The sequence below is a fragment of the Odontesthes bonariensis genome, chromosome 12 (genome assembly GCF_027942865.1).
Source record: "Odontesthes bonariensis isolate fOdoBon6 chromosome 12, fOdoBon6.hap1, whole genome shotgun sequence".
Classification (NCBI taxonomy): Eukaryota; Metazoa; Chordata; class Actinopteri; order Atheriniformes; family Atherinopsidae; genus Odontesthes; species Odontesthes bonariensis.
Window position 1 is genome coordinate 22,147,336 of NC_134517.1, and position 25,447 is coordinate 22,172,782.

A 25,447-nucleotide genomic window follows, 5' to 3' on the forward strand; every position below is an offset into this window, starting at 1 on the left:
TTTTAGCGGAGAGAACCTGCCAGCCAGAGCAAACAAAATGTCAGTCTACCAACATTTGCATCCCACGTTCGTACCTGTGTGATGGAGACAACGACTGTGGGGATATGAGCGATGAGAGCCCTACGCACTGTGGTGAGTTCATCAACAGTTTTAGGATAAAGTCCCTTGCTATATGAAATCTACAACTTACCTCTTGTAGCAGTTGTCTAAAATGACCTTCCACATTGCTTTTGCATGGCTTTGCAATTTCAGTGAGGCATGTAAATTATATGATGATAATAACAAATGTCTGTATTAAATGTTAGTCAGTGAGTGCAAAATAATTCAAAGTCTCTTACTCATGAATATAATAGCAAGGTTGATAATAATAATTTTAGAATAATAATTTTAAATCCTCAGTAGTTTACTATGTAGTGAGCAGTAAATTGAGACTGCAGACACAGGAAATATCATTGACGTATTTTCTGAGCTCTTCTGAATTTCACACAGCTTTCACCATCATCTTCATCATGTTTGCTAAATCTTTTGAGCTGTGAACTTTTACAGATTCGTACATTTTATTGTGTTATTGATTCAATCAACATAATCCTCCAAGTGATTTAATTCTTGTCTGCATGTTCCGCATAGCTGAATCCACTTGTTCCCAGAGTGAGTTCCGTTGCTCCAGCGGCCGCTGCATCCCCGGTCACTGGTACTGTGATGGAGGGTCTGACTGCTCTGATGGCTCTGATGAACCACTCTCCTGCAGTGAGTGTTGCACAACTATCTCACACCCAAAATGGGCCTTTTGGCTTTGTGTTGCTGCCCCCACCCCATAATCAGCTGCATGGTTATTGTGTGTAGGTGTCTATCTGCCACTCTGCAGAGAGACTCCTGTGAGTGATGTAGCGGAGAGTGCGAGTCAGTGGTGTATTTCTTTGTTGGCGATGTGGTCAGTCAGGCCTCCTATTGTGTGCTGCATTCCTCTGTGGTGACGCCCCTCAATGTCCTCCGACAAACAGCCCCTCCCCCTCTCTTTGTCCACCGGGGGTTACAGAGCCTCACTTTGGCTTTTGTTTAGATAGCTCACCATGCATGGGAATGTGGAGTTGCCATGACTATTTTGAAAGCTCTGCCAGTGTTGTATTGTGCTTTCCTTGTCTGTTGAAAAGCTTTGGGGGAAGTACCTGAGATAATTGGAAGTTAAAAATTGGAAAATAAATATCATAAAATAGACAGAAATTGACAGTGGATGTAAATTAGCTGAAGTATGACACATTTTGCTGTCCCACCACTGAATTTTTTGTTGTGGTCTAATCAGTCTAAACATGTGATCTGTCTCTGCAGCTGCACTGGTCAGAACCTGCAACACAGATCAGTTCCGCTGTGATGATGGCAGGTGCATTGCCTTGTCTTGGATCTGTGATGGGGACAATGACTGTGGGGACATGAGCGACGAAGACCAGAGGCATAATTGTGGTATGCACCTTTTTTTTTTTTTTTAACCTTTCTTTAATCTTTCATATCTCATATCTTCTTTACGTCTGTTCTTCTTCTCACATCTACAGACCCTTTCTCACTACCCCCAATTTTTTTTTTTTTTCCCCCAACTTCTTGAGTTTGCCCTCTCCTGCTCCCCACTTGCTGTTATTATCATGATGCTGACTCTTTTAGGTACACAAAACAGAGGGAGTGTTGTAGGGGAAACATTGACAGCTAGTGCCCAGCATCTTAGGCTGCGGCTACACGAAAACATTTTTCACTGTAAACGATACTTTTTCTTATGGTTTCGCTGTCGCGGCCACACGGAGCCGGCGTTCCCACTACCCCAAAACGATAGTTTTTGAGAACGGGTTCCAGAGTGGGAAAGTTTGAAAACGAGGTCGTTTCGTTTCCATTATTACAGCGTAAACGTTTTTGCGTCAGTCAAACGTTGACGCTGTGAGACTTCTCTATTGTCTCACAGCGTGGCGTGACACAGTGGCGTGTGTACTGCATCGTTTCATCGTTTTCATCCGTTTTCGTCTGGACCTGAGTCTTTACAGCAGCGTTGCCGTGTGGTTGCAAGAATTTTCGTACCCGTTTTAAAAAAAAACCTTGTTTCGTTTCCGTGTAGCCGTAGCCTTAGTCAGTAGTAGGTCTCCTGTCCAAGAAGCTCACATTCCTGATTTCTCCTGCCTCACTCGTTACTTTGTGCATGTCTCCTTTCTCTGGCTTCCTGGCTCAGGGTGGATCAAGGTTCTTATATCGCACCAGTATGTGCTCCTAAAATAAGATGCCTGAAGCTAAAGACTTCTGCGCTTCCTGAGCCTTTGTAGGAGACCCACTTCAAAAAATGCGAATCAATTACCTTACATGGAAAAATTTGCAGTCTCGGCTATGTGGAAATACAATATGAAATACAGTTTGGAATGTTTGGATTCCCATAATATGTTATCATAATTTTTCATTGTCTTGTAAATCCTCCTGTCCGATTTTGCTGTTTTCCCAGCCAATCGCACATGTTCAAGTGCAGAGTTCACCTGTGTGAACAACCAACCACCTCAACGGAAATGTATTCCACATGACTGGGTGTGTGACGGGGACGCAGACTGTGCAGATGCTTTAGATGAGCATCAAAACTGTACACACAGATCATGTGGCATCAATGAGTTCACCTGCAATAATGGTCTCTGCATACGCAGCTCCTACAGGTTAGATATAACATATCATGAATGACATTTGCACTGAGTCTGTCTGAAAATCTAAGTTCATTTCCTGTGGTCTTTTAAAACCAGGTGTGATCGTCGTAATGACTGTGGAGACAGCAGTGATGAGCAGGGCTGCACGTACCAGCCATGCCAGTCACACCAGTTCACCTGCCAAAACGGCCGCTGCGTGTCCCCTGACTTTGTCTGTGATGGTGACAATGACTGTGGGGATGAGTCTGATGAGCTGGAGCACATGTGTCACACGCCAGCACCCACCTGCCCCCCTGGAGAGTTTAGATGTGAAAATGGACACTGTATTCCCCTGAGCCAGGTGTGCGACAGAAATGATGACTGCTCAGACAACAGTGATGAGAAAGGATGTGGTGAGTATAAAGAGATTGGAACTTGAACTAAAAGAAAACCACAAATCTTCATCCAGCAACAGTTGGGAGATAACTTCTACAATGGGTAAATTATATGACATATGACTTCTGCACTGTCTTAAGGAAATAGTAAAATAAGATAGTTGCAAGTGACTGGAAGAGGTATAACAACGTTTACCGAAATGTGTTCCCGTTTCACGACTTTAAAAACACTTTGCCTCCTCTTTGACTGCAGGTATCAATGAATGCACAGACCCATCCATTCACCACTGCGATCACAATTGTACCGACACCCCCACCAGCTTTGTCTGCGCCTGTCGTCCTGGCTACCGCCTCATGTCTGATGGTAAAACATGTGATGATGTCAACGAGTGTGCAGAGACACCCAGCGTGTGCAGTCAGATCTGTGAAAACACTCTCGGCTCCTACGTGTGCAAGTGCGCTCCAGGATTCCTCCGAGAGCCAGATGGGCGCAGCTGCCGTCAGAATAGCAACATCTCACCTTACCTCATCTTCAGCAACCGCTACTATCTGAGGAATCTGTCAACAGACGGGCAGGCCTACTCTCTCATTCTGCAGGGCCTGACCAGTGTCGTTGCTTTGGACTTTGATCGTGTCGACAAGCGCCTCTATTGGATTGACGTGAGCCGCAGAGTGATAGAGAGGATGTTCTTTAATGGCAGTAACAGAGAGGTGGTGGTCAATGGAGTTCTGCATGGGGAGGGCCTTGCAGTTGATTGGATAGCCAGGAAGCTCTACTGGGTGGACAGCTTCTTGGATTGTCTAAAAGTGTCTGAACTGGACGGTCGCTTTGTCAAGAAGCTGGCTGAGCACTGTGTTGATGACAATAACACCTATTGCTTCGAAAACCCCAGAGGCCTTGTGGTGCATCCCAAATATGGGTGAGGAATTAAGTCGTTCAATAGGAGGCGATTAATATGTTGGAATGACCAACAACAACAACATTATTTGCCATTGCTGCTATCTTTAAATCGTAGCATATTGACGACAGAATGTATCATTACCATAGGTATGGTGATTAGTTTCTGCTTTTTTTATTAGTACATTATTAGTTTGATCTTAGTTTATTAACAGCAATTAGTTTAAATAAATGCTTCTTTTACACCCATGCCAACTTTAATGAATGCATTTTTGGAAAAAAAAATTTTTTACCTGTGGAAAATAAGTAACATTTTCCAAAACTAAGCTGACTTACTGTGCCCTGCCTCAAAAACTTCCCAGATAATAATGGATTTCATTTCATTAGTTGTAGCTGAACCAATTAAACACATGCTTTCAGTATTTGATATGCAATTGGGAGTAAATTAATTACTTCCTGGCATTTTCCAGGATGAGGAGGATGAGTCACATGAGGTATAGATAGTGAGCCTAATTTATTTTGTTTTATTTATATATTTAGGTGATTCTCTGCTTTATTGATGTAACATTTCTGAAACTGCGGCCAAAACCCTGACAAAACTGAAAATAGCTGCATGGGTTACATGTTAATCGAACCATATTTCCAGTATTGCTTATGGCCGTTTGTGGAAACAGAGGCATGCTAGTCTAGTGAAAGCAGCAATGTTTTTGTTTTTAGATATATATATATATATATATATATATATATATATATATATATATATACGTACGATATAGTGATCTAAAGTGACTTTCTTTGCTCCCTATTAGGTATGTATACTGGACAGATTGGGGAGACAAAGCATTTATTGGTCGTGTTGGAATGGATGGTACCAACAAAGCAGCCATCATCACCACAAAGATTGAGTGGCCCAATGGTATCACAATTGACTACACCAACGACAAACTCTACTGGTCCGACGCACATCTCAATTATATCGAGTGAGTTCATCAGAGAGTGGTCACATTCTTTTCACTTGTAGCAAAAAGAAGACAGGTAATCATTTGAAATTTGAACTCTAATTCTCAGATACTCCGACTTGGATGGCCAGCACAGACACACAGTGTATGATGGAAATTTACCGCACCCGTTTGCTCTGACTGTGTTTGAGGACTTTGTGTATTGGACTGATTGGAACACTCGCACAGTAGAGAAAGGCAACAAATATGATGGCTCTGGTCGTGAAGCCCTGGTTAACACCACACACAGACCATTTGACATTCATGTATGTCATCCTTACAGACAGCCTATTGGTGAGTTAAAGATCTTTGAATATTTACTAGTGGCTGGTCTCTATTTGCTCAGGTGTGGTAAACTGATATTGTTTGACCGTTGCTCTTCCTTTGGTAGTAAACAACCACTGTGCTCTAAACAATGGAGGCTGCTCTCACCTGTGCTTGATCCGTCACGGGGGGCAAGAACACACCTGCGACTGCCCTGACCATTTCCTGACTGTTCAAATAGGAGGTGTGAGCCGATGCCTGCCCATGTGCACCAGCACCCAGTACAGATGTGCTAACAATGAACGGTTTGTCAATTTAAAAAAAAAAAGTTTTCAGAGCTTTGTTAACTTTTTATCTGATGTGCAGCACAACTGATCCGACTGTGGAAATATGAAGTAAAAAGATAAACCTCTGTTAGAATGACTTGTTGTCTCATTCCAAAGGTTTAGTTAAAGTTTTTTAATGATCGTGTTTCTATCACAGGGCCCCTGTAATATAAACCACTGACATTATCCATTTGTATTCTCTTCTCCTTTACTTAGGAGTAAAAAATGTCTTCATGGATCCATACACCTACCAAGAACATGACATGTACTGCATAACTTTGGCTGGGTTTCCATTGAAAGACCAGGATCTCCTGACTTTTATGTCATAATGTATTACTTTGCTGTATATACAGTATAGTAAATGCACATTATGAATGAATACATTTTTCTATTCCAGTTTTTTGCAAAATCCTTCAATTGTTGCATGTAACATAGCAACATAGACTAAAAATCTTCTTATCAGATGATTTATATGTTTAATTACACTTGCATAAAGAAATTTACTTATTAATTGATTAGAAATACATTAGTTTCCTTAACCCACCTATTTTTCTCAGTCTTTTTGATAGTGGGAGTCTTTAGAATGCCGATGCAGAGAGTTGAATTGTTTATCGTGCTCAACGTGCTGTGGTCAGCATTAGTTCAACACCAGTTTATTCTGTCTCTCTGTCAACAGTTGTATTCCTATCTGGTGGAAATGCGATGGTCAACGGGACTGCAGAGATGGCTCGGATGAGCCCTCCACCTGCCCGATTCGCCACTGCAATCTTGGCCAGTTTCAGTGCAATGATGGAAACTGTACCAGTCCGCACTTCCTTTGTAACAGCAACCAGGAGTGCCCTGATGGCTCAGATGAAGAGGATGTGCTGTGTGGTGAGATTAACTATTTGTAATGTCCTCCTCAAGGCTGCTAGTGGTTTTATTTATTATAAGTTTTTTATATTGAACAACATCTTTTAAGAGCCATAAAGCTGTTAAAGTAGATCAATTATGACATTTTTTCACAAGATGACACAGTTTCCTGTGATCTTAATGAAATGTCTGTGATATTCTTTGGTCAAAATAGCACAGAGAGACAGTACAAAAACTCCTTTTTCAATCATTACCCTTTTTTAGATACTATCTCATCACAAATGATGTGTTCAACTGGCCCAAGTTGTTAAAACATGCCCGGCAGAACGAAACGGCCTGGACTTCCCTGTCATATATGATGTCAATATAAACTGTCATTTATATGGGCAGAATTTGATCAATGTTTGTTTTTCTAACCAACGTTATCAATGCTGTACTAATAATGCATTCACTGACAAATGGAAAAGCCTGAATTTCCAACTTCCTGCTGGTTAAAAAGAAAAAATAAACACCAATTCAAAGTAAGACTTCCTGGTCAGGATATAAAACATTAAAGTACTGGTAGACTACTACTAGCTGAATTGTTTCTTCATTGAACAATATAACAAAGCATTATATTTTTATGTTAATAGCAAAGCAAGAGCAAAATAGATTCAACTTCTCACTTCCAATTTACAGTGAATGCAATATCATTTGAAGTTGAAGTTTTTATTTTTTTTATTTTTATTTTATTTTCAAACATGTATAAAAAAGAAAATGTATGTAAGTATTTGTACATACAAAAGAAAGAAAAAGAGAAATAAAAAAAAATGATGATAAAAAATTCAATCACATAAAGTGCTCATACATAACAAAACACCACACATTGTTCGAAAAAGGAATGGGAAGAAGTACAATACTTAATTGGAGATAGTTAGTTGGAGATACAGAAGGAGGAGGCTGTAAAATCTTGTTGAGTGATGTATGTTTCCCCTGCATATCTGAACTGCCCACAAAATGACACATTCCTATTTTTTTTCTCAAGGTTTGTGTTTTTTTCCCAAGTTTTTGAGTTAGTAATGATTGCACACAACAAAATATATGCTTTCAGGCACAGAAAAAAAACCATTCTTTCCATAATTTTCTCACTATTTATATATTCATATATTTATGTTTTTTGGATCTTTTTCCAGCTACGCACCAATGTGAAAGCCATCAGTGGCAGTGTGCAAATAAGCGGTGTATCCCTGAGTCGTGGCAGTGCGATGGTGAGGATGATTGTGGTGATCAATCAGATGAGGACCCTTCCCACTGCTCCGCCAGGACGTGTCGCCCTGGACAATTCAAGTGCCGCAACGGACGCTGCATCCCACAGAGTTGGAAATGTGATGTTGATGACGATTGTGGTGACAATTCAGATGAACCATTAGAGGAGTGCAGTGAGTATATAATAGTATATCTCTCTCTTTTTTTTACACTACCTTCTGATTGTATTGGGGATAAAATGCAAATATAGACTTTAAGGTCTGAATATCCATGCCTTTATGGACATTTAAGAAACTCCCCAACCTTTACTTTTGTTAATTGAGCCTGTTAATTGTTTATTTCTCTTTAGTGGGACCAGCATATCGATGTGACAACCATACAGAATTTGACTGCAAGGCCAACTACCGCTGTGTGCCTCTGTGGTCTGTTTGCAACGGCCACAACGACTGCAGGGACAACAGTGATGAACAGGGCTGTGGTGAGTCTTCAACAACCGTCCTTAAGACAGAACTGATGTCCAATTTAATGCTGACAGTTTGTTTTTTAGTAGGATTTATGACACTTAATGCTTTCTGGCTTGATCATTTTATGTTTTCATTGATCTAAGAGGACTGATCTAAGAGAAAGTAGACATGCGGCTTGGGAGTGAATGAAGGGCAATTAGCCAACACCTCAGCCCCCTGTAGAACATTACGCACAGTGGTATTGGGAGGTGCTGATGGAGAGCGTCTCGCCACTCACCCTCCCCCAGCATTTAGCTCTGCCTGGGAGCAACACAGATTTATTAGCTGTCTATTGGTATGAGTCCACATACATGTGTGTATGTGTGAGTGTTGTTCTTCTGTCCTTGCGTGGGGGCAGGGTTCACATAAGTCTCTTTGTACTCGCTGCGATCCAAGCACACTACGCCGCGGCCCTCCCGTCTCTTATCTGAGGCCCTCACTCCATTAGTGCCATGCCTGTGCAGGAGGGGAGATCTGTGCTAATCTTGCTGTAAGAATGTAGCAGACGGGCCAGGTGGAGTGCTAGGAGGACAGGACTAGTTGCGCTATCTTTGACCCCCAGCACCGTGTGGTAGAGACGGCTCAGACCAGCTCTGCTCCACTCCTCTCCCTTCTGTGGTTCTCATCTCCCGCAGTCTTATCCTTCTCAGGCATAGAGTGAACTGGCATGAATAGAGCTCACACATCTGTTTCTGGCAGCCAGCTCTCCTCCCTCTTTAATTTGAACAGTTTGATTAATTTAAAAAAAAAAGACATTTTCATTATTATTATTAAATTTAATTTGATTTTCATGACATTTCTGGAAATGTTCTATTATATCGCAATCTTGTTGTGATTATTGATTTGAATAATCCACTGAAAGAGCTAATCTTTTTTTAATCTCTGAACGCAAGATATTTGGAGAAGATTTTCATTCCTTGCTAATGAAAGAGAACTTTTCGAGAAATAAAGCAGTGAGTGTAATATACAGCATGCACCCAGCTCACATTTTATTCGCTAATCCTACAGTAGTTTATGCAGCATGACACATCAGTGTAACAAATCTGTCTGTTACAGAGATATAATCTTCTTTTTTTTAATAATATGCTTAAATTAAGGGGGGGGGGGGGGCTATAGCTTGAGGTGTAGTTTGACTATAAGTGTTTCCTATATTTCTCTTTATCACCTTTTTAGTGATGAAGAGAGACTAAAGTGGGCAGCATAATGGTGCAGTGTTTATCATTGTCATTTTAAAGAAGAATGATTCCTGATTCAAGCCTCTGCTGAGGCCTCACTGTTGAGTTTGCATGTTGTTTTGGTTTTCAGTGGGTTTTCTGTCCTCTCACAGTCTGAAGACAAGAATATTAGGTTAATTGATTCTTCTAAATTGAACAAAGGTGTGGGTGTACCTGTCTGTTTCTTCGAGTAAGGCCTGTGATGACTGACAGCTTGTCCACCATGTTCCCCTCCTTCTCTTCTTGTGCCAATACTGGATTTTATTCGTGTTTATTATTCGTATGATATGGATAATGGCATAAATTTGTCACACTAGCCGTGTATATCATGTTTCATGCGCCCACTCTTCTTCTAGACGAATTGACCTGTAATCCTAACGGAGACTTCCGCTGTGACAACCACCGCTGCATCCCGCTGAGATGGAGCTGCGATGGGGAAGACGACTGTGGAGACAACTCAGACGAACGCAGCTGCAGTGAGTCTATCAATACTAAACTCTGTGTGTGTGAACATTGTTTGGCACGAGTGTCTCTTTAAGTAGGGTTATTGTGTGATAATACCATAGCTCCAGGCATGTTGATTGTTCAAAGGAGAAAGGAGTGTTGATGGCAGAGAACCGTCTTACAATCATTTCATCAGACAGTCAGGGAGTTTGCAAGAAGCTTGACACTTCTGCTGAGTGGAGTGGTGAGAGATGCAGTCTTATCAGCTGCTAGAGAAACAGGCTGTCCTCAGTGTGTCAGAAAAAGGGAGTGAGGGAGTCTGTCACCCCATGCCCTGGAGATTTTAAACATGTCTGAGAACATGCCAGCTAATAAGGGTAATGTAGCCTCTCAAAGGAGAGGCAGTGATGTTAAAACCCAGTGGTGCTGCTCAGCATGTGGCTGTGCTGCTGATGCCAAGATAGTTTGTCTTCAGCAAACTCATGAGCTCAATGCAGAGTAATGGCTTCTCATTCCACTCGAAGAAATCGAAGAAAATAATTCCGATGATTTGATGTATTGGATCAAGCTTGGAAAAATTGTCACAGCCAATAAGGGAAGATGATGAAAAAAAATGACAAAAGAGGCTCTGACATTCGTTTCCCTAAAATAAGCATTTGGTGACTACAAAAATAAAGTTCAGCATTTGCATCATTTAGTTTACTTGTTTCCTCCCAGCGCCACGCTCATGCACAGAGAGTGAGTTTCGTTGTGACAATCTGCGCTGCATTCCCAACCGTTGGGTCTGTGACCATGACAACGACTGTGAGGACAACTCGGATGAAAGGGACTGTGGTAAGTGGAGGCTCTTTGTTTTGGCTCAGGATCTGGCTGTTTGTGAGTAACGGAGGGCTGCACTTTACAAAGAACTAATGAAACCTCAAGTTTGAAGCATAGACAAATAGGACCACCAACATTCAGTTATTGAGGAGGAGTTTATATTGTCTGCTTCAAACCACAGTTTTCTACAGTATCTTGAGAACAAGACGGATCACTTTTATAGAACCTGAAGTTGTACAATCTAGAAGTTGTTTTTGATGACATTAATACAATAAATGATTATTTATGTGATGATATTGGAATGATTGTGGCATTTTAATTGAAATTTGTTAATGAATGACACTTGACTGACATCAAGTAACCTCCCTCTTTTTGCATTGAGTAGTGCTTATGTATGTTCCTACATTCTGTGCTGGTTGCAGAGCTGCGGACTTGTCATCCTGGCTATTTCCAGTGTAACAGTGGACACTGTATTGCTGAACGTTTCAAATGTGATGGCAATGCTGACTGTTTGGACTACACGGATGAGACATCATGTCGTGAGTGTCTGACCGTCATTAACATTTTGGTAGCTTCACACCATGCAATGGAAATTTTATTTTTATTTGCCTTGTAGCTTTGTTTCATTAGGACAGATGAAGGTGAGTTCTGTAATGGAGAGTCGTGTTAGTCGCAGAATTAGTTTGACATAATTGTTCTGACTTTCAGCAACCCGCTTTCCCAACGGCACATACTGCCCCCCCTTCCTGTTTGAATGCAAGAACCACGTTTGTGTCCAGCCTCAATGGAAGTGTGATGGAGACAATGACTGTGGAGACAACTCGGATGAAGAGCTGCATCTCTGCCGTAAGAAGAAACATGAACAAACACACTCATTCAAGTCCAGAAGAAAAATAAAGGCCAGATTGTTACCTTTTAGTGCCCTATTGTGCCATGTTTCTGCAGCAGGTCATATAAGTGAATTGAATTTTGACATTTGTCTAAGTTTATATCAGACTGAATGATTCTGTTTATCCAAAGTGGACATTGAGTGTGAGACTCCCTTCCGTTTCCGCTGTGACAACAACCGCTGCATCTACAGCCACGAGCGGTGTAACTCTGTTGATGACTGCGGTGACGGCTCTGATGAGAAACAGGAAAACTGTGAGTCCAGCTTTTGAGATCACCCTGCTTATACTATTGCTTACTTTTTTTATCTGTTCAAACAACAGTAACTCCAACTTCAGATTTTAACAGAACTAGATGAATCCACAGCTTTTCATTCGGTGAGATGTTGTCTCCATACAGGTCAAAGCCCAACACATGGCCCATGCACAGATGAGGAGTATAAATGCAGTAATGGACAGTGCATTCCTCTTCAGTACGCCTGTGATGATTATGATGACTGTGGGGATGAGTCGGATGAGCTTGGCTGCCGTGAGTAACATTAACAGAAAGCATAGAATAAAATAAAATATACTTTTTTTTTTACTTCTGTTATTCTGAGCTAAACTGTGCAAGTAGTCACACTACTTTACTACTTTACTACTTTACTCCTGATTGTCTCAGTCTTTCCACTGATTTTATAGTTGGCCACCAGTGCTTCTGTATATTTTTCCATCGATGTGTGACCTCAGAAGCAAACTTCTCTAATTCCTCTTTCTTATTTTTTTCACGTGCAGTCAGGATGTAGACATGCAAACAGACACAGACCATAGATCTAAACCAAAGAATCTTCTGTTGCTCGTTTGTAATTCCATTGTAGAACTCAGTTCAGGTTAATTGTAAAGTACCAGGTGTTGTCGGTTTTTGTCTCACTGATCACAGGTTTTCGAACTTGTGTGTCAGTGATTAAAGGTAGTTTACTTCAGTTTTTCCTTTAGGGACAGTGTTTTCAATGAAGCCTTTCTAAACTGTTATTGATTGTAAGGTTGGGCAAATTTGAATCATTGGACATTTTTGCGACATTCCAATAGGTTTTTCTAACCACTTGTCGTAAGTTATGCTGTATTTATTTACCACTATGCCGACAATGCTGCATACAATTACGTATGGAAGTGGTAAAGTTGAACGTTTGGTGTATTTTTGTATTTATTCCTTAATTTTTTTTTTTTTAATCCTTGCATCAGACCATGGCAGTGAGCACACATGCAGTACCAAAATGTGCGAACACAACTGCACAGACCTGACAGAGGGAGGCTTCCTCTGCTCCTGCAGACCTGGTTACAAACCCAGAGCCACAGAAAGACACAACTGTGAAGGTAAGCTACAACTCACCAAACATTGTCACAAATGTATTTTTGTACATTCAGTTAATATTGTGTCTTTTGTCTTTTTTGGACAGATGTGAATGAGTGTGAGGTATATGGAATATGTCCTCAAGATTGTAAGAACACAAAGGGGAGCTATGAGTGTTTCTGTGCTGAAGGCTTTCTGTCTTTTGGTGAGCCCCATGGCACTGAGTGCGCTGCTCAAGGTAAGAGTTTGGAGTTTCATTTGGTTTCTTGTTACTACTAAGATCTGAATTTCAACTGCAAATGAGTCTTACCACATGCCAATTTCTGAATAGGAAACCCACCAGTGCTGCTCTTGCCAGACAATGTTCGCATCCGTCGCTTCAACCTGTCCTCTGAGCAGTATTCTGACTATGTGGACAATGCTGAGCACATCCAAGCCTTGGACTACCTGTGGGATCCAGAGATTGAAGGCCTCAGTAAGTTTACTTCTCTTGAGCTTTCAAAGGTTTCATGAGCTAAAGTGAATAGAACAATCCCCACAACTCCAAGGCTGAATCTTTTCTTTGGTGTGGTGTAGGTGTTGTTTACTGGACAGTTGCTGGTCGGGGATCTCAGTTTGGCTCTATCAAACGTGCTTATATGACCACATTTAATGATTATGGCAACAACCCAGTGAAAGAAGTGGATCTGAACCTGCGTTATATAGCCAATCCCGATGGCATCGCTGTCGACTGGGTTGGCAGGTAAGTGAACAAGATTAGCCTAATTTTTGTACTATTTGCTGTAAATCTGGTAAACAAACACTCAGTATTCTTAATCTCTGTCCCCAGGCATATTTACTGGACAGATTCAGGGACCAATCGAATTGAAGTGGCCAAATTGGATGGAAGGTACAGGAAGTGGTTGATCCACACAGATTTGGATCAACCTGCTGCTATTGTCGTGAATCCATCACTGGGGTATGAAGTTTTATAGCTTTTCTTTTGTTTTGTGGCTGCATGAAAAAGCTTTGTATCTAAAATTGAGTGGTTTTTGTAATTGCCTCTGGGCAGGATGATGTACTGGACAGACTGGGGAAAGAAACCCAGAATTGAGTCAGCGTGGATGGACGGTCAGCACAGACAGGTTCTGGTGAAAGAAGAGGACCTTGGATGGCCTACTGGGCTGGCTCTGGACTATGTAAATGGAAACAGAATCTACTGGTGTGACTCCAAAGAAAACATCATTGAGTCCATGCAACCTGATGGCACAGACAGGAAGATCGTCATATCAGGAGGTCAGAACACTGAAATATATCGTTGCCTGTCTGCAGACATACAAACAGATATGTTTTATGGGCAGACACTGACACATTTAGAGTTGGTTTCAACTCAGTTTTTTGGGCGATTAAAGAGTTTAATGTGTGTTAATGCTTTTTTCCCGTACCAGATATTGGACATCCCTACAGTCTTGATGTCTTTGAAGGGCATGTGTACTGGACAACAAAAGATAAAGGTGAAGTGTGGAAGACAAACAAGTTTGGAAGAGGACATAAAGTCAAAGTTCTAACCATCAACCCCTGGCTGACACAAGTCCGCATTTATCAGGAGCACCGGCACAACCAGTCAGGTCAGAAGACTGAGAGATATACAGATATATATTAATGTTTTCATTATAATTATTCCTTTTTCGGCCTTGTTAAAAGCTCCATTTCAAGTGGAAGCAGTAATAATTAGATTCAGACAACTTGAATCAATGTCTGAAATAAGATTCTAATCTTAAAAACTAACAAAATAAGTGATTGCCCCATAAAAACACAATTCAATTGTGTTTTTCTATACCTCTCCACCAATCAACTGGGTTTGTTTTGCATAATCCTGTTGAGAAACAAGCCAAGAAAATGTAATCTATGCTGAGCCCCAGGCTCCCTAATTGAAGTAATTATGCTTATCTAAAACAAGGACTAAATAAGGCTGGCAAACAGTTTCTGCAGATATTGTATGAACAAACAAAGCATGACCAAATTTCTGCAGTTTTTAATGTAACTTTAAGAGGCTCCAGTTCGAGGAAACTGCAATTACGGATGCTCTTTCTGCTTGTTTAGGTGGCGTTTTACGGAGCTGTCACTGTTGGGTCCTTGAAACAAAGAGCAATCTTGTGTGTTTTGATGATTCACAGATGAGCGTTATTAGAAATTTGTTGATTAGCTAATGTTTTGACTGTGTCTCTTCTTGTTCAGGTCATGTTCGCATACCATATAACAAAATGACTTTGTGTTGTTATCTTTGCTCTGTCTTTGTTAGTGCCCAACCCTTGCAAGACTGTGTGCAGTCACCTCTGTCTCCTCCGACCCGGTGGGTACACCTGTGCCTGCCCGCAAGGCTCCCCTCCAATGAGTACTGACTCCCACGAATGTGATGCAGGTAAACAGCCAGCAACAGCCAGACGGCTTGTACAGACTGCACCCCTTGTGTGAATAGTGACATCTAATTTCGCATCCATAATTCCATCCTCCACATGTGCCTGGCTGCTCCAGTGTGCTTTTGTAAGACTCCGGTGTGATTTAATTTTTTCGTTGCTGATCGTGTGTATGCCTGGCTTTTGCCCCTGCAGCCATAGAGGCCCCTGTTGCAATGCCCCTTGCATGCAGATGCATGAATGGTGGGACCTGCTACACCGATGAAGGGGGTCTGCCCAAGTGCAAGTGAGTTTAGCTGCAGGTGCCATTATTAACCATGAAACGACTGTCCATCTGTTGTTGTCATCGATACTAGAGAAGTTTGGTGTTCCATCTTTTTCAGGCGTGTACAGTAAGGCGTCTCAGTGTTAAAGTTTTATTTTGTGCATTGCCTTGATTTTGTGTAGATGTCCATATGGCTATATGGGCAGTTTCTGTGAGATGGGGAAGTCGAGGGGTGCTCCAGCCGGAACAGGTACTCATCTTTAATTTCACCTTTTGTTTATTGTTATTCTATAATATTTTACAGAGCAAGTTTTCGTAACAAGTTGGACATACTTTATCTTCCTTAAAAAACAGCAGGAGTGCTTTATACATGCAGTGTTGCAGATATGTGGAAACTGCTCAGCTTAGTCACGAGCTGCTTGTTTTGCTGAGCAAACAAGATGCAGTCACCCTTCTTGCTCAAACCAAGAAAACAGTTTGGAAGACTGCCTAGGTCAGCAGCTGGCGATCATGAAAATTACTTTTTGGTTAATAATTGGCCAACTAATACAGCAACTGACAAAAGTTTAACTTCTTCAAAATTAGAAATCATCCACAGGTCGTGACCACGAGTATACTCATCAGTAAAATTTTATTAGGGCTGTTAATGATCTGTAACTTACTGCAAATGTCTCATAACAACACAACTGAATACTTGCCCCTTATTCTCCAGCTGTGGCTGTTTTACTTGCCGTCATCATCATTCTGATTACTGGAGCTTTGGCAGTTGGAGTTTTCCTCAACTACAAACGAACAGGATCTTTCATCCCCTCCATGCCCAAATTACCCAGGTATCTGTCACTTCTACACAATATATATTTTTTTTAATTATTATTTGATAAAGTTGTCCTGAAGCTCAGAGTAGAATATTGAGGTCAGAGTTAAGGCTGGAGTGTTTGTTTTGTCTGTCCAGCCTCAGCAACCTGGTGAAGTCAGCTGACACTGGGAACGGGGTGACGTTTCGGTTGGGCGATAATGTGGATCTCGGACCATCACACATTGGAGTGTCATTCATTGACACAGCCATGCAAATGGTGAGATTCGAAGATGAGCATGTTCGCAGTTAATGATGTTCCAAGTCACTGAACTTGCTCTGTCAGCATTTTTGGTAACCTTTGAACTAATAACTGTCATTTATAGTATTTATTGACTCATTTTAATCTTCAATACCACCTTCACAGCTGCTTGCATGAGCAGCATTTTATGACACTAGAGGTTAAACAAAAGAGATGTGACTTGGATGTCCATGCAGTGATGAGTGTAAACACAATCTCACCAATGCGGTATTCCTACAGGATGACAATTTTGCCACTGATCCTGGGAGACAGCCGATCACATTTGAGAACCCGCTATATGCCACTGCTCCTGTTTCCGGTGATCCAGCTGTCATTCATGCCACACAGGTACTCACAAAAATATTTATGTACTTTTTTCATACCATTTAAGTTGTTCCAAGCATGTTCAATTACGTGACACGCAATTACACTGAAAGTGTAAAGGTTTACAACTACTTACATCATTTTTTTAAAGAAACAAATCGTTGCTAAGGGCTAGTTGCCAGTTGCTAATGACTTGAAAAGGTTTTGACTAATAATAAATAATCAGGCTGCTGGTTGCAACCCTCACCTATCAGAGACTTGAGCGTGCACAGTTGGATGCTGGCAAAAACAATCAACAAAATCTATTCTATTGCAAGTTATACCACTGGTACAGCTGGTTTTATATACAGACAGTTTACCAGTTTGAAATGTGTTATTTTTATTTTATTCAATCTTTTCCCGACAACTACCTGGCGACCCCCAGAAAAGTGGGGACCTTCCTGGGTCCCAACCATCAGGTTGAGAATCACTAATAAAAAGAAAAAAAACAAAATGCAGTTAATCTTTTTGTTTCACCTGAATGTTATGTCTATGCTTAATTTTCATCAAAATGGTCAGGCAGTCCATAAGCAAGGGACCTCAAAACTATCTGATCTCACAATGTGAGATGAAACTATAAAGGTTTAGACTTTTAGCTTCCAACATCTGTTTGACAGTTGCACTGTGAGAGATACACAAAGATGAAAAAGGTCATTTATGATCAAAATGAAGAAAAATGATTAAGGTCTTTTTTCTTTAGCTTTTGTTCAGATAGTTACTCATCATCTACAACTTATTTATGGGATTGCATGGACCCCCTGATGATTACCTGAATATTTTATGAAACCCATCAAGTTTCAACTCAGGCTCAGACATGTATTGACTGAGATAACATCTTTCAATTTGACGTTTGAACAGGTCACTGTTAATGTGACTGGTGAGCAGCTGGAGAACAACTTTGTGAACCCGGTTTACCGTGGAGATCAGACTGTGGGAATTGTTAACACAACTTCTGTCAGCAACAAACCAGTTCAGGTGAATGCCTGACATACAATATGTCCACTTTTGTTTACTATATATAATTTATACCAGCCTGGAGGTTTGACCCCCTCAGTGACTGTGTTTGTCTTTTTTAGGAGTCAAAGTGGAGCTTATTCAAACGAAAATTAAAGCCAAGTGCCACTTTTGAAAACCCCTCGTATTCAGAGGTAGGTTTTGGACAAAAAAGCCATTTTAAGACAACGTGTAATATTTGCATTGCTGACGTTACAACTCGCATCACTCCGCAGATGAAGGGCGAAAAGCCCGTCGAAAGCAGCGGGGACTCTTCTGTCCCTGAGCCGTCTCCGTTTGTCGCCCCTGCCAAGCCTCAGAAGAGGGATCGTCCCAGCACCTTCTCACCAACCGAGGACAGTTTCAAGGATACAGCCAATCTTGTTAAAGAGGACAGTGACGTATAACCCCCACTCTCACAGATGGGAATCAAAGAAGAAACACACTTTGCACAGAATTTATTTTTTTATGCAGCCTGTGTACAAAACTCAAATTGTTTTAGAACAGAGAAAAACATCTCTATAGAATGAGGAAAAAAAGTCTTTTGTGACTATGCCTTCTGACATTTCTTATGCCAATTCTTGTGTTCATGTTTTTTTTTCTTTATTGTGATGTACAATATGTATATCTTTGCACTGACGCTGCTGATAGAAATGTTAATAAATATGTTGTATATTTGTAAATTTCCACAGTAAGATTTTGTCAGAAATATCTCTGAAATAGATCCTAAGTAGTTCAATTTAAACCCAATATAACACATGGAAAGTGTGATCCGCATTCTGAATGTACAGTACTTATATGATCAGAGGCTGTTAGAGAATAATGTTGGGTAATGATACTTTTGCCACTGAACAAAACTGAAGATGTGTTCACTTCATCTTGCATGTTTATATACCTCATTTCAGGGCTGACAAATTAAAGCGCGACAAAACAAATTGGATTTGAAATCATGCCAGTAACTTTCAATGATATGTGCTCCGGTATAAAGAGGAGCATGAGCTTAAATATGTGTGCAAAGCATACCTATTGTACTTAATCACACTCATCTGACTTTGAATCAACATGATCAATTCTTCTGGAATGGCCAAAATAGTTTGGAGTGGTACTTGAAAGTTGTAAGTTGTTTGGAGATGCAGTTTGTAATCTTGAAGAGCAACTTATGATTTGAGGATGCAGATGTAGACATTTTCTAAACAAAGTGGAGGAATTCTTTACAAGACTGATTTATTTTGTATCATAATGAGGACAAATAAAAACTGCATCTGTGATCATGCAGAACACGCCCGTATGAATTAAATTGCCGCTGCTGAGACATGAATGAATAAATTTGCTATTTTGTATCACAGTCTTGAAACTTTTTACCTTGTTTTTGCTGTTAATTTCTTTTCTTTTTACGTATATAAACCCCACCGACAGAAAAAAATAAATCATATGTTGAACACATTCTATCAGTAGCAGGAAAAGAAATCTGTTCAGGCATTTCTTTCATCTTTAGGTGACGGAAGGAGCACGTTGACAATGAAGTCTGACACGAATGAAGGGAGGTAAGACAGAGGTATCCAGAAAAGCTTGGCGTCCCAGCCTGCTCCGTATCGTGTGCGTGGAAAGCGAGCTGTCAGCGCATGCTCCATGCATCTGGTCACCTTGGAGATATCTGGACTGCACAACATGCCCATGGAGAAGTTCTGCGCTTTCAAATCTGGACAGGAAAATGAATCACAGCTGTTTAAAACACACGTGGCATCTTTTGCTGATTGAAATGAACCGCACCTCTACTTACAGGCATCAAGATAAGCTGCTCCATATGAGTTCCTAACGTCTTGAGGGAGGCGGGTCCACAGCCTCTTTAAGTCAGCTTCGATAAGATCGATGCGGGTCAGGCCTGTCTTGAAGAAACCCGGCTCAATCATGCTCACTTTGATACCAAAGTGCTGCATGTCCCTCCTGGGAAGACAAAAAATACTTCCTTTTTTTTTTTTTTTTTATTTATTTTTTTAATTGGACTTTCTAAAATCAGATCTCTGTAATGTGCATTTATTCAAACACCTCGGGGAGGTACAATTTTCACAAACATCTGCTATTTTGAGCTAAAACCCCACTAGATTTTAAAGGGAAATATTGAGCTTTTGTACATTTCATGACAGCATGACTTAAAAGCTAGTTTGTAAAGTAATCATTTACTTTTTCATAGTGGCTAATTTAAGAGATACAATGCATTGCAACAGAAAAATGAAACCAGCGATCTGCTTTGGTCCCACTGATATGTTTCAAATGTCTCGTAACAACACCTCTGCCACTCGTTTCCTTTAGACATTTTTCTAAAAAAGCTGGCATTTCAAATATCAAATTTTAACACTGACAGTCAGTTTAAAACATACCATTTTCTATAGAGTGGTTAAAAATCTGTAAAGATCCTGTTGTTACCTCTAAATGAATAAATTAGAAATATACAATTACACATCTTTCACATAGGTGCTGAAAATGTTGATTGATGTTGAGATAACTGCATATAAGAAGAAACACTGTTTCATATGTTGTTGTCTGCCTTGAAATCATCCTTTTAGGCAAAAGTGATGTTTGCATTTCAAAATTATTCAAGTTATTTTCTTTGACCAATCTAGTGGCATAAAGACTCCTCTATTCCCAGTTTATCAAATAATTTCTAATCAAAAACCAAATCGCACTAAAAAAAACTAGAAAAAAAACGAGTTATTATTATTATTTAAATAGTATTTACTTGAATCTTTTGTCCCGCTTGGTTTTGCATAAAAATAAAATACAATGTGGAATGAATGACGGTCAGGTTTGGAAAGTTGTGTATCTGCAGTTTAGACTAACACTTTGCAGTCCAACATGAGCTCCAGCTATAAATTGAAGGTAAGACAGACTCCTGTAGCAAGACATAATGAAGCAATAAAAATTGTATAAACATCTTTATTGCTTTATTATGTCTTGCTACTGGATGCTTGAATTTCCTTCGGGATCAATAAAGTATCTATCTATCTATCTATCTATCTATCTAAGATGATAGAGAGTCTGTACTATATAACCTCCTGCTATGCTATGTGTTTGTCCAATGCACTAATAAAGGTGTTGTGCTTTTTGTTGTTGTGCTTTTGTAAGCACGCTGTTCTTTTATTGAGAATATCCGCCATGATCTCTTTTGTTTGGGTGATGTTGCATGTCGTGAAAATCTGTTCTAAAAGGTTGTATATTTGAGTCTTTGCCCGTTTCATTCACTAAAAGAAGAGCTCAATGCTATGTATTTCATTCGAAAGGCAAATTTGACCTTCTGTTGTGGCATTTGTTGCTACTTGACGTACATCTGCTATTGGATTTTTTTTAAACAAATTTAGCTTTTCAGAGTAATAAATGTTACAGGTTGTTAACCTGTTGTATGGCACAGCATCGTTTTGATTTTTTTTTCACCTTAAGTTGTTTGTGCAAATTATTGTTGTGTTTTTATTTTGATCTATTTAGTTTTTAAATGTTATCCTCAACCCAAGATGGACATTAGGTGATATGGAGCCTGTAAGGAAAATATTCTGTATCATATTCTGTGTACACCTTTACAGTTTGTCTTAATTTCAGGGGCATGTGTGTTTACTTAGTTTTGGTCCCACTACCTGAGGCTGTCGGAAAATGCTTCCACTCCCCATTTGGAAATACAGTATCCTCCACCAGTGAGAGACAATCTCCCCAGAATACTGGCCACATTTACCACTCTTCCCTGGGCTTTCTTGACAAGAGGCAAAAACTGCAGAGTCACATCAATGACTCCTATCAGATTCACATCCAAAACCTTTGTGAAGTCCTCTAACTGCATCCATTCTGTTGGGCCGATGGGTATTGACCTCCCGGCGTTGTTCACCAGCCCCCACAGACCTGCAGAGATAAAACCAGGCAGGATTATCATCCACGGACATTAGCTCTTGGCCTTCTGACCTCTTTTAAATATTTGGTTTTGTCATATTGGCATATTCAACCATTTCTCTTTCACAGGCACACTTATTGGCAGGCTTTGTACAGCTGATTCTAAAACTTCAAAGCAAAAGGTGCGGCTCACTGGAGAAGAGATGTGTGACGTGTTTAAAGTCTGATTTTAACCAAATCCAAGATTTGTATCTTTTTTCTTTTTGATTTACCATATTCATGTAAAGGAGGCGGTTTCCAAAGTGGCATCACAAGAGGAACCATACTTCAAAGGCTACAATATTTTGTGGTGCAGCACTGCATCAAAAACAGACATGGACGTTATCAACACAGTTAAAAAAAAGTTGGTTCTGTCATGGTAAGATGGCACTTTAGAGCAAAAGACATGGGTAAAGTGCACATCTGTGAAGGAAGCAACAAAAAAAAGGTTATTGAACAACATATGCTGCCACCCAGATCTTTTTCAGAGTCAACCTTACTTAATTCAATAAGACGCCAAATCAAATTTTGCATATGTCACAACAGATTGACTCCCCAGTCAGACCTGGCCTAAACTGGTCTGTCTGCAGCTGCTGCATTTTGAAATAAATACATCATAGGAGGACCTAAACTGTTGAACAGCAAGCTTATGAAAAAGAAATGACGAAACACAGTCGTAAACATACGGAATCCTGATTTTGTTGTTTGCATGAAATTAAAATGGTATGAATTTTCATTAAAAAAAAAAAAGAAGACGTTCCTCAGTTTCAGCCTTTTCATCAAAACATAGGACTGGAATGTGAAGAGCTTTTGTTGTATATGAAAATGGTCTAAATATTCAAGTTCAATTCATTGCTACTTTGCTTGTCAGCAGTAACATTTGTTTGCAGCAACTTCTTGCAAAAAAAATGCAAACTCCTTCACAATTATTGTCCAGATTAATACTTTTATCTACCCGTAGTCTTGAATAATGTATGAGGAAGCTTTGCTACGTTTTTTGGCTGTTAAAACGTAGCCCATGAGATATTTTCATCCTCCTTTTTTTTCCCTTTTTCTTTTTTAAGAAACAAAGAGCGTGATAAACACATCAGTAGGAGGATGATGGGTTGACGATAGGACGGTCCAGGTTGCCTTTATCTCTCCCAGTGCTTCACTCGGACTGGCACCCTATCAGTGTGCACCCCCTGCTGTCCGCCCAGCTCACCTCGCTCCCCGACCTCTCGGCTCACAAACTCCACCGCACTCCTCACGCTTGCGCTGTCTGTTACATTCAGCAGGAAGGTTTTCAGTCTGGGGGAGGCTGCTTTAGCCAGATCTGCTGCACCTTTCTCAGTGAGACACGCGGCTATCACGTGGAAACCCTTCCGATCCAGTTGCCTGGCCAGAAGATTCCCAAAGCCGCTGTCACAGCCCGTGATTAACACATGCTTCTGACTGAAACCATCCACCCTGTAGGAGTCTCTGATGTACCAGCGGACGGCGGCGAAGGTGGCCAGAAGTAAAGCGCAGGCTAAGGCCAGATGTGACAGGATAATCTGAGACAAAAAAAATTAAATTAGAAAGCAAGTGAATGACCTCAATCAATACATGCATTAATCACTCACTCTTTTTTTTTTTTTTTAAAAGGTAAAATAGTAGGTAAGAATATAGCACAAGTGGATATTTAGTGAAATGATGCTCACCCCAAACAGATGTGTTGCTGGTTCCTCTGTTGACACCTGAGTGGGAAAAACCCGAGATTAATCTACGTGGCTCAAAACATTTCAGCTCCCACTCACAAAAAACATGAAAGATACGAAGTTAAGAATTAGCTGCTCGTTTGGACTTTCAACTTCTTCCTCAATGATCCTCAATCTAATGAATTTCATCAGTTGTACTGAGTTGTAAAACCTACATTGCACAGAGACGCACAAAAGCTCCATATTATTAATGTTATCTCTTTTAGTTTTTATTAAGGAAAACACATCAAGTGATAACTTCCGGTTATGAAAGCGCAGCCTTAACATCCCTTTACATAGTCCAAAAAGCTGTCAGTGTCCACATAAGGCGCAGCTTCCTGAATAAATGTGTTAAACCAAATCACCACCAGGCAGCTGATTTTTTGGTTCTGGCGCCCCCTGCTGGGTTAACCTGACCATGGCAGGGATGCGCACTCAATAGATAGTGTTTGTTTATCTGTATATTCTTTAAGTTTCTCCTTTTGAAATACACTTAAAAACTAACTAAAATTAATTAATTAATTAATTAATCCAACGAACAGAATTTAGTCTCTTCCAAAGTTGAAGGTCAGGGACCAAATCATTAAAGACCCTATAAAAAGTTGTATGAAGCAACACATCCAGGTCTGGTTTGGATGTTGGAGTTAAATATCTCCCAAACTCAACAACTGAAATCGGTTTGCTCACCATTAACTTAATATGAAAACTATCCCGAGTTACTTTATTTGAATACACCCCCAATTTCAATCCAGCTCACTCCATTCCACTTCAACAAATTCCTGAGGCACACATCCTTTTTTTTTTTAAACTCCACAATTTATTTGACACCTACAGAAACTAGTCAGAATTTTACATACAAAACACGAGATCAGCTGTTAAGTATTACATACACCAGCTCACCTTACAAGAAAAAGCTCCTTACACATTTCCAAGACCAAAAAAACGCGCTCGTATTCTTCATTTTTTTTCAAAGGGAAAAATACCACTTTTGTTTTAAATGCATTTTTCAGTGCGTCTGAAGATGTAACCCACAAATTTTACTCATAGTTAGCATCCGTGTTCCAACTCTTTGAAATAGATACGTCCCCATTTGTGCTTTCGCCAACGTGTACAAAACCTCGTAAACATCTTATCAGTATAATTGTGTCAGATCTCATATAAAACTAAACCCTCTTAATGTTAACTAAAATATCTGAAGAGTCGAGTGCAAATTGATCCCTTAAAGCAACAATTTTTACTTGACCACCAGATGGCATCAGATCTCATTACATCAAAGGTTGTGCAAGGAAAAAAAAAAAGATGAAAATCTTTCAATTCATGCTCTTCTTTCAGTCTATCCCTCGTGGAGGAGCTCATGATGGTCATCGGACGATCAACCAATTCAAGCACCACAACATACATAATAATAATAATGGAAACATACCATGGTTACAGTTCTGTAGATGTAGCTGCCTCCTTTCCGTCAGCGGTGCCAATAATTTGACTGCACCGATGAGCCCTCTAAGCAAAACCTCAAAGCTCCAGGTTGAGTTATGCAGCGTGTATGCAGTGTCAAGGTCCATAATGGATATTACAACAGGGGTTAATGGTTAACCAGCATTGGGTTGTGCAAGAGGCAAAACAAGATTGCACGACTCCAGGTTTTGATAACATCAATCACCTAAAACATCCCATCAACTTCGAAAACATTTCAAAGGTTATAAAGCACACTTGTGTGCGTGTTTAATATTGACCGCAAAATGAAGCCTTAGACTTCTAGAACAAAAGCTTTTTCAATTGAACAAAGATGGCAGTGAGGCTGTTTTAATCACAACAGGACTCTAGGTTCAACGGCTATTGTCAAAGGTGATAAGTGGTCCGTCGTGTGCACAGCTGACATTAGATCAGTAAAG

The 25,447-nt window shown here is 40.3% G+C and overlaps 2 protein-coding genes across 2 annotated transcripts in view; one reads left to right on the plus strand and one right to left on the minus strand.

Annotated features, from left to right (window-relative positions):
- lrp2a (low density lipoprotein receptor-related protein 2a) overlaps positions 1-19,326 on the plus strand; it is a 46,903-nt gene extending 27,577 nt beyond the window's left edge. Inside the window, 34 exon segments of the mRNA XM_075479705.1 lie at positions 7-132; positions 628-747; positions 1,327-1,458; positions 2,471-2,672; positions 2,757-3,052; positions 3,288-3,954; positions 4,742-4,912; positions 5,001-5,224; positions 5,322-5,499; positions 6,197-6,393; positions 7,545-7,790; positions 7,967-8,095; positions 9,691-9,810; positions 10,496-10,612; positions 11,020-11,136; positions 11,306-11,443; positions 11,618-11,740; positions 11,885-12,013; positions 12,706-12,837; positions 12,921-13,052; positions 13,146-13,289; positions 13,391-13,556; positions 13,644-13,772; positions 13,866-14,089; positions 14,242-14,421; positions 15,096-15,215; positions 15,406-15,496; positions 15,658-15,725; positions 16,188-16,305; positions 16,428-16,548; positions 16,810-16,917; positions 17,791-17,907; positions 18,009-18,080; positions 18,162-19,326. Of these exon segments, the coding sequence (XP_075335820.1) occupies positions 7-132; positions 628-747; positions 1,327-1,458; positions 2,471-2,672; positions 2,757-3,052; positions 3,288-3,954; positions 4,742-4,912; positions 5,001-5,224; positions 5,322-5,499; positions 6,197-6,393; positions 7,545-7,790; positions 7,967-8,095; positions 9,691-9,810; positions 10,496-10,612; positions 11,020-11,136; positions 11,306-11,443; positions 11,618-11,740; positions 11,885-12,013; positions 12,706-12,837; positions 12,921-13,052; positions 13,146-13,289; positions 13,391-13,556; positions 13,644-13,772; positions 13,866-14,089; positions 14,242-14,421; positions 15,096-15,215; positions 15,406-15,496; positions 15,658-15,725; positions 16,188-16,305; positions 16,428-16,548; positions 16,810-16,917; positions 17,791-17,907; positions 18,009-18,080; positions 18,162-18,332 (5,525 nt within the window). The 3' untranslated portion in view covers positions 18,333-19,326.
- On the minus strand, positions 18,370-24,811 carry rdh1 (retinol dehydrogenase 1). Its single transcript, XM_075478521.1, has 5 exons — positions 24,794-24,811; positions 23,042-23,372; positions 21,552-21,810; positions 19,706-19,869; positions 18,370-19,624 (listed from the first exon to the last, which is right to left on the minus strand). The coding sequence occupies exons 1-5, from the start codon at positions 24,809-24,811 to the stop codon at positions 19,398-19,400; spliced, it is 999 nt and encodes a 332-aa protein (XP_075334636.1). The 3' UTR covers positions 18,370-19,397.
- Positions 24,812-25,447: the final 636 nt, after the last annotated feature.

Coding starts and splice junctions, on each gene's coding strand:
- rdh1 (XM_075478521.1), bottom strand. Junction 21,811..23,041: donor CCGAGAGGTCGGGGAGCGAG/GTGAGCTGGGCG, acceptor TTATCTCTGCAG/GTCTGTGGGGGCTGGTGAAC. Junction 19,870..21,551: donor GCATTTTCCGACAGCCTCAG/GTAGTGGGACCA, acceptor TTGTCTTCCCAG/GAGGGACATGCAGCACTTTG.